The sequence below is a fragment of the Ovis aries genome, chromosome 14 (assembly GCF_016772045.2).
Source record: "Ovis aries strain OAR_USU_Benz2616 breed Rambouillet chromosome 14, ARS-UI_Ramb_v3.0, whole genome shotgun sequence".
Taxonomy (NCBI): domain Eukaryota; kingdom Metazoa; phylum Chordata; class Mammalia; order Artiodactyla; family Bovidae; genus Ovis; species Ovis aries.
In genome coordinates, this window is record NC_056067.1 from 7,202,942 (window position 1) to 7,216,079 (window position 13,138).

At 40.4% G+C, this 13,138-nt stretch overlaps 1 protein-coding gene and 1 long non-coding RNA gene across 3 annotated transcripts in view; one reads left to right on the forward strand and one right to left on the reverse strand.

The window, feature by feature from the left end:
* CENPN (centromere protein N) overlaps positions 1-11,386 on the forward strand; it is a 26,728-nt gene extending 15,342 nt beyond the window's left edge. For both annotated transcript variants that reach the window (XM_042231481.2, XM_004014927.6), the window contains exons 6-11: positions 3,335-3,511; positions 4,648-4,749; positions 6,757-6,820; positions 8,321-8,433; positions 10,410-10,536; positions 10,765-11,386. In XM_042231481.2, coding sequence (XP_042087415.1) covers positions 3,335-3,511; positions 4,648-4,749; positions 6,757-6,820; positions 8,321-8,433; positions 10,410-10,536; positions 10,765-10,847 — 666 coding nt within the window. In that variant the 3' untranslated portion in view covers positions 10,848-11,386. The remainder of the gene's footprint in view (positions 1-3,334; positions 3,512-4,647; positions 4,750-6,756; positions 6,821-8,320; positions 8,434-10,409; positions 10,537-10,764) is intronic.
* LOC132657722 (uncharacterized) overlaps positions 1-13,077 on the reverse strand; it is a 17,587-nt gene extending 4,510 nt beyond the window's left edge. Inside the window, exon 1 of the long non-coding RNA XR_009596269.1 lies at positions 12,163-13,077. This is a non-coding gene — a long non-coding RNA (uncharacterized LOC132657722). The remainder of the gene's footprint in view (positions 1-12,162) is intronic.
* Between the last annotated feature and the right edge of the window lie 61 nt (positions 13,078-13,138).

Below are 13,138 nucleotides of genomic sequence, written 5' to 3' on the forward strand. Positions count from 1 at the left end.
CCATACATGACTAATGGAAAAACCACAGCTTTGACTAGATGGACCTTTGTTGGTGAAGTAATGTCTCTGCTTTTTAATATGCTGTCTAGGTTGGTCATAGCTTTTCTTTCAGGGAGTAAGCATCTTTTAATTTCACGGCTGCAGTCACCATCTACAATGATTTTGGAGCCCAAGAAAATAAAGTCTCTCGCTGTTTCCATTGTTTCCCCATCTATTTGCCATGAAGTGATGGGGCCGGATGCCATGATCTTAGTGTTTTGAATGTTGAGTTTTAAGGTTTTTCACTGTCCTCTTTCACTTCCATCAAGAGGCTCTTCAGTTCCTCTTTGCCTTCTGCCGTAAAGGTGATGTCACCTCCATCCCCTTACCTCATCCTTTAGTCTGGAACTGGTCCTGCTTTCTACTTAGCTACCTGTCACCGAACATGTTCCCTCATCTCCTTTCTTACAATGACCCTTCTATGTGCTATGCATTCATCTCCTACATCCTCATCCAGTTTTTCTGCTCTATTTTTCTTTGTTCTCTTTTGTATCTTTACTCCCTTCCCTCTTCTGCTTCCTACTCTACTGCTTATAAACATGCTTAATTCTCAGAGGAAATACATCCTTTCCCCAGGCTTATCCTCAAGCCCTGTTTTTTCTGCCACAAGACTCTGGGAGGGAAATATTTCTTCTTGCTTCCGCTGTGCCCCCCACATGGAAGGAATCCCACCAGCCCCTCCCTATTGCCCCCTTTGCTTGTCTCCAGCAGGAGCACAAGCTTAGCCTGAGTTAGCAGCTGCCTGCAGAAAGCACCTACTCTGGTCTACTCTTCCAGTGGCCGGCTCTGCCCTAGCAGGGAGACCACTCACAGTGGTCCTGCCAGTGACTATGTAGGCAACTCTTCCTGCTTCTGGTTTTGGTATCAGGGGGGCCACTTGCCTAGAGCAAACTCCTCTAATCATTAGTTTTTAAAACATTTTCATAACCCTTAAGACAAGTCAACCCTACCCCTACCCCCAGTTATTTTTCTTTGTCAGAAATGTCCTAACCATTCCTCCAGATGAACCTTAGAATCATTTTATCAGGTTTACAAAACAGAACAAAATCTTCAGCCTTTTGAGGGGGAACGTATTTAATTTACAAATTAATTCAAAGAAACTGTGAACCAAAAGAAGATTTCTCTTTATTATTATTATTATTTAAATTTTTTGAATAAGTTGTTATTTTGGATTATATTATTTGAAAACTCTTGTTACCATGAAATTGTGAACTCTATAGAGGTTATAGGAGAGTCCTGTCTGGACTGTGGGTATATTGCATGCACCTGCTTTTTTTTATAAAAGAAAAAACAAACAAAGCCTCATAGGCACAGAATCCATGGCCACTTCTCCAGGAATGTTGTAGATATATGGTCTGGACCCTTCTGGAAGCAGCCTTCTCATGAAGCTTAGACTGACTGGCCGACTCCTCTTTCAAAACTGCAGTCAGCACACCCACCCTACTTCACCCAAAACAAGAAAGCTAGAGAGCATCTCTCTCAGGTCCAGTTCAGAGTTTATGTGCATCTTCCTTCCCAGCACCTTCTCCTCACTTGACAGTCTTTCCTGTCCCTCTTTCAGGCAGCAGAGATTTCTGTTCTCTGAACCCCAGGCCACCCCTACCATGCAAGGAGAAAAAGCGCCTGAAACATTCACATTTCCTCCTACTTTGATGCCCTTGTATTTCAGTTGTTAGATCTCTTCTTATCTCTACCATGGTCCGAAAGGTTTTGCCTCGTGAATGAATTTCAGGCACACTAGCAGGGGCTGGTGGAGAAGGAAATGGCAACCCAGCCCAGTGTTCTTGCCTGGAGAACCCCATGGAGCCTGGCATGGGGTCGCAAGGAGTCAGACACGACTTAGCGACTGAACAGCAGCAACAGCAGGGGGCTGGGGGAACAAAGGAGCCTTTTCACTGGTCACATCTGTCCTGCTTGAAAGGCCAGCTGGAGAGTGACATGCTGTGTGCGCTGCAGGTTTTAGATGAGGATAAACAGGTAAAGGCCTTGGGTCTTCTGTCTGCCCTGTCCCTCTACTCTGAGCTGACCAGCACGTCCTCATCCCTTTCCTCAACCAACTGAGGTCTCCTGGCTTATCTTTACCTTCCTCTGCATAACTTAACTAGTGGCTAGTTAACCCCACTTTCCCAAAGGCTGAGGATGGCGACATCATGCCAAGTAGTATCTCCCGGTGCCCAGGACTGAAGAGTGACTCAGTGGCTGCTCTAGGACAGGTGTCTTAACCTTTTTGTGGCAATGATGCTTTCGCTGTTAGTGAAGCTTATGGACCACTTCTCAGAAGTGTGTTTTTAAATGCTGTAAAGTAAAATCTACAGAATCACAGGGGAAACAAATGATACTAAAAATACAGTTACTATAAAGGCATTAAGATGGCAAACTGATGCAGTAATGCATGTGCTTCTTTATTAACACAATAAATAATCTCATAATGGGTCTAAAAACAACTAGCTTCAAAGTGCTAATAGGTATAATTGATATTCTTGAGACTCATGCAACAATTGTAATGTGATAAAAATACTTGAGATTTCTGTGGACAACAAAATAACATCCTAAAATTCTACTGTCTTGATGCCTACTTTCACAATTGAAGGAGATGCTAAATTTCACTTACAAATAAGGGATTGAACCCAGGTGTCCTACATTGCAGGTAGATTCTTTACTGTCTGAGCCATCACGGAGGCCCACAAGTAAAGATGAAATATCCACCCCCTCCAAGTCCATAGAGGCCCTGAATTCTAACCATTGACTTCAGGTTAAGAACTCCTGCCCAGAACCACGGGGGAGAGAAGCTGGTATGAGAGGGCACAGGAGGGGTGGAGTGTGTGTGTGTGTGTGTGTGTGTGTGTGCACGCGTGCATGTGTGTGAGAGAGGATTAACTGCACATCTTATCAGATAAAACTTCAAAATAGAAAGTTCTTGGGAAAACTTACAAAGAGACAAACTAAAAACTATGTTTCAGTTGTTAAAAGTTAGCCCATTTTCTGTCCCTTTCTACTATTTTTTTTTTCAGGACAAAGGCCAAGAAATGATTGAAAATTTGTGATGTCATACACTGATTGTGGGATTTAAATTTTTTTTTTCCTTCCAAAAGACTTTACAAGGCATGGATGTATCTTTACAAAGCAACCATAAAACACTTTTCCAGAGATTTCCCAAATCACTGTAATGAGAAGTAGGAGAAAAACTGCCAGATTTCAGCCAGACAGTGACATCCTTCACCCCTAAAAAGCATCAGTTGTTGGTGCAACATGATATGTTAATTAGAGAACTTATGTCTTTTTTTTTTTTAATAAGGTGACAGTCAGCTTCAGAGATGCTGAGGAGAACTCGGTATGGATTCGAATTGCCTGGGGAACACAGTATAAAAAGCCAAACCAGTACAAACCTGCTTACGTGGTGTACTATTCCCAAACTCCATATGCCTTCACTTCGTCCTCCCAACTGAAGAGCAATCTACCCCTTCTGGGTCAGGTATGGAACCAACTACTAGAAGCGGTATTGTTGTTCAGTTGCTAAGTTGTGTCTGACTCTTCGCAACCCCATGGACTGCAGCACACCAGGCTTCTCTGTCTTCCACTATCTCCTGGAGTTTGCTCAAGTGCCTGTCCATTGAGTCGGCGATGCTATCTACCCATCTCATCCTCTGCTGCCCTCTTCTTTTGCCTCAATCTTTCCCAGCATCAGGGTCTTTTCCAGTGAGTCGGCTCTTGCATTATCCTTATCTCAGGGCCATGTAGGTTTAAACTCCTCAATATCATTTGATGTAAAATACCACCCATAATTCTCGATCTCTTAAAATAAAGAGCAGGAAGTACTATTATTCTGAAAGTGAGAGCACGGCATCAGCATTGGTTTAGAACTCTTCATTAGTGTCTCGAAATCGAGAAGTAATGCATAATCAAGGTAAAAATCCAACCAACGAAGTCTCTAACCAATCTTTTAAGACTTCATACCCCTTTTTCCCAATCCCACTCACCCAAAGTAACTGCTTTTAACAGTTTTGCTGGTTCCTTTTGGAAGATGTTTTATTACAGAAACCAGAGTGGTGTATAGGGTCTATAATTTGCTTTTTCTATTTGCATTTTTGTATGGCAGTGTCATTGTAGTATTAACAACTAATCATCACAATGGTAACATTTGAGTATTCATCCTTTATTCTTAACTCTCAGCTTAATTTATCATAGTCCCTAACTTTTTTTTTTTTTTAATCCCTAACTTTAAACGGGGTCCCTGTGGGGCTTCCCTGGCTGTCCAGTGGTTAAGACTCCACACTGCCACTGCAGGGGCCATGGGTTCAGTCCCTGGGTGGGGAACTGACATCCTGCCTGCCGTGTAGTTTGACCAAAAAAAAAAAAAAAAAAAAGATCTCTTTTCTAAAAATGGTACAAAAGACCTTGCCTTTCTGAGGATCTTAATGCCACTAGCCACTGTTTGTGTTTTTCAAGCTGAGTAACAGAACATGAGATTTAATTATTCTGGATTTCTTTTCACTTTTAAGTAGAAATTATTAACTGATTACAACTCCTACATTTTTTCTGAACAAGTATTATAAATAAAGGGATAGACACAGTAATGCTATCAATAATCTTGCTAATTTTCACTTCAAGGCACTGACAGTTGCTAGCAAACACCATCAGATTGTGAAAATGGACCTCAGAAGCCGATATCTGGACTCTCTTAAGGCTATTGTTTTTAAACAGTATAATCAGGTGAGCCCATCAATGACTCTATTTAAACCCGAGTCTCCATTTTCTCTTCATGCATAATTTAGAAGTTGAGGTGGGAAAGTCTACCTCCAACAACAGGAGATCACATCAGATGTCCCTGAAGTGGAGAAGGTTTTCAGCAAACATAATAGGAAATAAGATAATTCCTCACTTTCATCTTTTCATAATTGTATTGTGTTTATACTGCCCATCAGTCATTGGAGTATATGTTATAGGGCCCCTGTTTCCTAATCAGCTATTCCAATCAGAATTTGGTTTCTCTTCAGAGTAACTTGACATTATCTTTCGAAGCTGATTATATTATTCTTTTATGCAAGAGAGAAGCAGAATCTTTTGTCCCACTAGTCAAATAAGTGATATAGGAATTAAAAGAGGAAGCATTGGTTTATGAATTCCCACAGTTTATTTGTCAAAATTATTTGAGTGTATTGACAGAAAACAACAAAATCCTGTAAAGCAATTATCCTTCAATAAAAAAGTTTAAAAAAAGGTTTTATTTTCACCTTTCAGCTATTTACCTTTCACTTGGCAAACAAGAAACATTTTTAATACTGAATTTTACTGAGGGCAAATTAATGGTAATTTGTTCGACTGAGTTTCAATAAAATGAGCTCTGCATTTGAATGTTAAAAAAAAAAATTACTTGAGTGTGGAACTTCCCTAGCAGTTAGTGGTTAAGACTTCACTTCCAAAGCAATGGGCATGGGTTCAATCCCTGGTCAGGAAACTAAGATCCCATGTGCAATGTTGTGTGAGTCAAAAAAATAAAAAATGTTCCTGGTCAAATATCAAGGCATATTATACTGGGCCAATTTGGTACAAAGGGTATAACCATAATTCCTCATAACTTCATGAGGTGTGTCTAGTGTACTAGGAGTAAACCAAAAAAAACCTATTAAGAAAAAAAATAATTTGAATGTATTATTGTCCTTTTAATGATAATGGATCTGGCCTTGCTCCAAGGCTCAGGGTTGTTGTTGTTGTTGTTGTTTCCCCTCTGCATGGCATCTGTGTGTTCATATGTTCAGAGCCCTATAGAATTGTTGAGACTGTATATCTTTGAGCCCCTAGGTATGTTCTACTTATATATTTTCATCTGTTCTAAGTAGAAAGAAGTGATGGCTTTCTGCAAGCTACTCTTTAAGGAAAACAAGCTTAACATTAAGAAGTTGCATACATACATGTTCCCGTATGTAAAACAGATAGCCAGTGGGAATTTGCTGTTATGATGCAGGTAGCTCACACCCGGTGCTCTGTGTCAACCTGGAGAGGTGGGATGGGTGGGAGGTGGGAGGGAGGTTCAGGAGGAAAGGGACATATGTATACCCATGGCTGATTCATGTTGATGTATGGCAGAAACCAACACAATATTGTAAAGCAATTATCCTCCAATTAAAACTAATTTTTAAAAAAAGTTAGGTAATGATTTCCCCCCATAGCACCTTCCCTCTTACCTACCAGCCTCCTACCAAATTGCTATTAATATCAACAGTTCTGCTATGATTAGTTGCATTTCTAGAAAAACTCGTCAAACACTTGATTATAAAAACAGTGCCTTCAGTGGGGGAAAGTGAGTGAAGAAGTCGGGGAGATTTAGACTTACAGCAAAGTTATTTTTCTATAAGCAATGTCAGTGAGGTTTTTTCCCCAGTTATAAAGACATAAAGCTGCAGCATCACACTGTAAAGGCTGCCTTTGATTTCTCTAGCTTTTGGCTCAGCAGCTATAGTTCTTCCAGATACATTTTTATGTTAACAAGGTACAGAGTTCCTCAAACAAAGCAGCCTTGTTGCTGGCCCCGGCAGTCTCTGTCAGTATCGCTCTAGGAGAAATGCTCAACTCAGTCTGTATGGGGCCTCAAATATCTGTGTTGGGAAAAACGAAAGATAAGATTTGCCATACTTTTGTGCACTAAAACCAATTAACATCTATACTTTGAGGTGATAAAATTAGGAAAGCATTCACTTTTTTCTGTTTTCTTTTTCCTAGAGCTTTGAAACTCACAACTCTACTACATCTCTACAAGAAAGAAGCTTTGGGCTAGATATAAATAGTATGTGTATTTTAAGATAAAAACTGAAATTTGGAAGGACATTCCTTTTCAGATTTCTCTCACCCAGTAAAACATTTCTGTACCAGGATTGTGATTCAAAAGTATCTCCTGTTTTCAGAAAACTGAAAAGTAAATTTCTGTTGAAGTGGGGAAGCTAAGCTAATATAGGTCTCCTTTAGAATTTGCTAGAATGGCATCTAATCATAACCACAAGCAAACCAAAATATTAAATAATTTAACTGAGCATTTCTTTTGTGCCAGGCGCCATACTAAGGGGTTTATATGTATCATTTCCTTAATCTTCACAGCAGTCCCATGAACAAGCTCTTTTCATAAGAAAAGAGGGGTAGAAAACTAGGTTTCAGAGAGGTTTAGTAACTTGCTGAGCAGAATCACATAACTAGGAATCAGCAAAGCCAGAAGAAAAAACTGAATCTGAGCCTGGAGCCCAGGATCATAATGCACTGGGTAAATTGCTTCCCAAGTACTTTATTGCACTTCGTGGGTATTTCGATTTTTACACATTGAAGGTTTGTGGCCACCGTGTATTGAGCAAATCTGTGGGCACCATTTTCCCAGTAGCACTGGCTCAGGTCGTGGCTCTGTCACAGTTTCTCACAGTGTTTCAGACTTTTTCATTTTTGTTACGGTGATCAGTGATCTTTGATGTTACTATTGTAAAAGATTACAACTTGCTGAAGGCTCAGATGATGGTCAGCATTTTTTAGCAATAAAGGACTTTCTAATTAAGCATGTATATTGTCCTCTTAGACCTAATACTGTTGCACATGTAATAGACCAGGGCATGTTATAAACATAACTTTCATATGCACTGGGAAACCAAAAAACTCAGGTGAGTCCCTTCACTGCAGTGGTATAGAACTGCACCCACTTATTCCTGAGGTGCGCCTGTACTCAGAACCATGACCGTATCACCATTCATAGCTGACGTGAGTCCACCATAGAAAACCCAAGAAAATAGAATATGAAACTACTGAGGCAGATCAGAAAGTTCAAAAAAAGTGGTGGGGTATAATATACTATAAAAATGGAAATGTTCCTCTTCCTTGGCAGTGACTTAGCAGTAAAATGAAATGGTACAGCCGTTATGAACTAAACCATGACTTTCCAATGGCATAGGAACTAATATTGATTTCATGTTAAGTAAAGAAAGCAGGGTACAAAATTGTGTATATTTTATAAACCCAGCCTTAAAAATACGTATCTTTTTATTCAGTGAAAAGAAGGGTTAGACAAATGTATTAAAATGTTAACAGTATTTAGCTTTGTGTGGTAGGATTATGAGTGATTTTTATCTTCTTATCAGCCTATATTTCTAACTTTCTACTTTGTAAGAAATTATTACAATCAAGTGAAAAAGCAGTAAATGCTATTTCAAAATTATATGAGCAAGTTAAAAGATTAGGAATGAAAGGATGATACTTTGTGGATGAAATACATTCCTAACAGCTGGTTTCTCTTAAAATCTTCCATCTATAGTGGATTCAAGGATCATTCATGAAAACAAAGTTGAAAAAGAAAGAGTGCAAAGAGTGACTCAAGAAATTTTTGGAGACTATCCTCAACCAAGACTAGAATTTGCACAATATAAGGTAGGATGTTGCTATAAACTAACTACAAGTTATCAATATTTTTTAAAAAGAACTAAAATTTCAAGTGGAAAACAATTCAAAGAAACTTACGTCATTCATTTGTCACTTTAATTTTGTAAAATTTATGAGTTAAAATAGACTTCTTTATCTTATTTAGTAAGTTCCTCTGTTGCAAAGGACAGCCTTTGGAAATTTTGAATTTGCCTTTCATTTCACCTTTTACATTAATCTAGTTATGTGTAACCAGCTGTGATCTAGATATTTTTGAGGAAAAACCAAATTGTATCCTTCTAGCCCATCCACACCTAGAATAGTGTTTGTACATGGTCAGTGCTCATAAATACTTACTGGACAAAAGATTAAAGAAATCAGTCATTATATAGCCCAGTTGGCATCACCTAGGGAAGAAAACAGTCACCTGCAAACCTGGCTCATTCCAGAAGTGAGTCACTGCCCACCAGGAAAGCCAGATGAGGGGCAAGCCCTTGGCCACCATTAGCAAAATTCAAGATTTATGTCATGACCACTCTAATACTCATATTCATAACACTCTCCTCCCTTCAAACCTTCCAATAAAATTCTTCCTGCTTAGAATTTTCTGCAGCTACAGGCCACACTTGAAGTCTACCAGTGATCTGCTTAGTCAGGCCCAACACCTGTTTGGTTTGGTTTGGTTTTAGTGGGAAAAGTTGATTTGACACCTTTCAAGTTAAGTTCCCTGAATGGCGGGTTTTAACCCACTTCTTTTCAAGTCATTCTCCAAGTGTGGTCTCTGGGTCAGCAGCATCACCATCACCTGGGAATGGGTAAGAAATGCAGGTTCTTGGCCCCCCGTAATCCTACTGGACAGGGGATTCTGGAGGTGGGTCCCAACCATCTGTTCTCACAAGCCCACAAGCTGATTCTGCATAGAGAACCGCTGATCTAGGACACATAAGATTTAATCCACAAAACTTCCCTTTACACACATCTGAGAATGTGTCCATTCTCTAAGTCAAGGTACACATTTATTCATACCTGCTACTAAATTTCCCCTACCTCTTGTATTTTGAAAAATGCCAAACCTTCAGGAAACATGCATGAATACTTCAGTGAGCATCCATTTCCCCTTTGCTTCAAAATGCGCTCATTGTTACCATTTAGCCACATTTGCTTTCTTTTCTCTTTCTTTGTTCTGAGCCATCTGATTTATCGGCAGACATTTCTCACCCTCTGCATTGCTTCATGCATGAGTGCTTCAGCATTCTGCCTCTAAATTTTAAGAATCATTTTAAGCAAAAAGGAAAAAGTTGAAGTTAGAATCTAAGAGCCCAGTGCCTATTGAAGTAGCAATACTTGGATATCTGATGATATGAGGAACTGCTATTAATTTTCTTAGGTGTGGTAATATGGAGGTGAGGTTTAGAAAAAATCCTTTTTAGGTATATATCGATATATTTACAAGCAGGATACTATGGTGTCTTGGATTTGCTTCAAAACAATCCAGTGGATGTGGGCAGTAGGGAACAGGAGGTGGGGTAATAGATGGAACAAGACCGGTGATTGTTTCAGCTGAGTGATATGTACGGGGGACTCCTTACCCTGTGCTCCTTCTGTAGGTTTCTTAAGTTTTCTATAAGTTAAATTGTGGTAGTGACCCAAAACACATGAGATTTTTTTACACTGAAATGACAGATTGCAAAAAATAGTGCTCATTTTCCATTAAGAATGTAAACCTCATGCTCAAGTAAAGGACATCCTGAGGGCAGGATCTCCTGCATGTCAGGCACTGTGCACCCTCAGCATTTTGTGTGCGATATTGCTGATATCCTGGTTTCCCCTAGTGTTTGCAATTAGCAGTTTAAATGGTTCCCACGCCCATTCATCCCTGTGTTTCTTGATAGCAAGAATTAGTGAAACACATAATCCTGTCTCTTTATATTTTGCCATTGCAATTGATGTATTTAATAGTCATTTATAAATATATTTGATGTCAGCTTGAAACGAAATTCAAAAGTGACTTAAACAGGGGCATCCTGGCTGAGAGAGAAGAGCCCCTCCGGTGCCTGGTAAAGTTCTCTAGCCCGCATCTTCTGGAAGCACTAAAATCCCTGGCCCCAGCCGGTAAGTGGTCAGCTTATTTCACCAGTGGGAATTAACAACTCACTACATTTGACCCTCTCTATGCTGACTAATTGCCTCTCAACTTTCTCATGGCTCCAGCCTGCTATTCCATCATGCCTCATTTTGAAAATATTCTGTTTCACTTAAGGAGGGTCCATGATCCACCCTCTAATCGTGGCCATTTTTAAACTGATGTTTCATTTTCTTTTCTTTTTTTTTAAATTTTAGGTATTGCAGATGCACCACTTTCTCCACTGCTCACTTGCATACCCAATAAGGGAAGGAATTATTTTAAAATTAGAGATAAATAAGCTATATGTGGTTTTTGTTAAGTACAGCATCCTTCACTGTATTGCATGTGAATTTTAGTTAATGACTAGCTGGAGAACTTCTATCTACAAAACTTGTTTTAGAAATTCATCCTTGATATTGAAGATTTGGAAATGTTCAATGTAATTCTTGGGACTGATTCTTTCCACCTGCCGCAAAGCATAGCAGTTGTGGGACTAAGATGTGACAGGATGTCTTTTCTCTCACTCCTGTCTCTCCTCAATCCCAGAGAGGTCTGATTCCATTGGGATTTTCTCTTAAGCCTTGGATCACAGAAAGAAGCACCAAGAAACTACACCGAACTCAAAATTTCCTAAGAGAAGCATAAAATTGGTCCATTCAAAGGGCACAATTGGGCCCATTAAGTTATTATTGCAGGAGGTAGCCTACTAGGTGATTCAGTTATATAATGATTTCATTGTAAATATGATATTTCTCATAATCTGTTTTATCACATATATGGCATTCAAACTGACCGATAATATACCAATTTGTAAATAAAGATATTTAAAAACTGGTACATCAGTCACTTTTAGTGAAAATCCTTCAGTGATCATCACTAAATCATATGTCCTTTTATAATAACACTTTAAAACATAGTACCTATCTTGATCCACAAAGGATTTGGTGCTAAAGCAACATATGTTACAATTATGATAGAATTAAAAGTGAGGAAATATGGGCAAATGAAGGACAGAAACAGAAACGGGGATAAATAAAACTAGAGGTAAGATTACCATTGGGCTTCCCTGGTGGCTCAGTGGTGAAGCATCTGCCTGCAATGCAGGAGACCTGGGTTTGATCCCTGGGTCAGGAAGATCCCCTGGAGAAGGAAATGGCAACCCACTCCAGTATTCGTTCCTGGAGAATTCCATGGACAGAGAAGCCTGGCGGGCTGTAGCCCATGGGGTCACAGAGTTAGACACAACTGAGCGACTAACACTAACTAACTAACCCAGGCAGTTGGACTTGAGTCTGCCCTCTTGGACACCTAGCTGGAGGAAAGAAAAGCCTTATGGATGCTGTCTCACACGTGGGAGTTTTTTGGCACACAGTACTTTAAAATCAGAATTAGTTACTCCGGTGGGCAAAACAGTACCCTTCTCAAAGATGTCCACATCCTAGTCCCTGGAATATGTAAACCTGTTACTTTGCAGGTGGGGGAGTTATCCGAGGTTTCCTGGAAGGACCCAATGTAATCACTAGGTCCTCAAAAGTGGGAAAAGGGATAGAAGAGAGCAGAGGGAGATGTGAGTACTGAAGAAATCAGAGTGATGTGAAGAGGGCGTGACTCACCATAAATGACTTGAGAAGCTGGACAAGGCAAGTAAACAAGATTCTTCCATAGAGCCTCCAGCAAAAGCAGCCAGGCCCACACCTTGATCTTGACCTAGTAGACTTATTTCAGACTTCTGACCTCCAGAACTGTGAGTAACAAACTGTTTCAGGTCACCAGGCATGTGGTAGCTTGTTACTGCAGCAGTAGAAAACAAGCAGAGCTGCTAATATATTAAAAAGTTGGGAGTTTTCACATAAAAACCTTGAAAAATAAACATGGCAATACCAAAGACTGGTAGCCCCTGCTCCGGTTAGGCTAGATCTGATTTCCCTGGGTTCCTCACCCCTCCCTTTTAGGTATGCCTGGCCTCCTACACTCATTTACTTGACCTATCTGGTCCCTCTTTCTACTTCGTTTCTGGAACCCTGCCCTGAGCTACACTGTCTCCCAAATAGTAATCAGATTTCACCAGTTAAAATACAGGCAAGTAAACCTACCCTCTCTAAAATAATTAACTCTGTCAATTATAACAGTTCTTTGTATAATGTGGCCTCATGCTAGTTACTTGCCTCTCTGCAGATGAGGAAGAACTTACAGTAGGTACCCGCGAGGTCTGTTTTGAGGTCAAAATGAGATACTGGATGAAAAGTGCATTCCGCAGTGTCTGGTAAACAGATGATTGTAATTAACAAGGTTCGGCCTCTGCTGCTCTTGAACACTTGGTTTATTTCTAATCTTTGGGAAGTAACGTTCCCGAAAGCAGTGTTTTTTCTTGTATCCAACTTTTCCCCGAGGTTCAGATTTCTAGGAAGGCGAATGAGGCTCAGAGGGACCTACACGTCCTACCTGTCCCCAGGACCCCCTCTGAAGTTTTACACCCCGCCCGCCTCACCTGGCGGCGCTCCGCCGCAGACGCGCCCTCCGCCTCCGGCAGGGGGCGCCGCCGCCGCCGCCGCCGCCGGGCCCCGCCGGATGCTAATAAGGCCCCGCCCC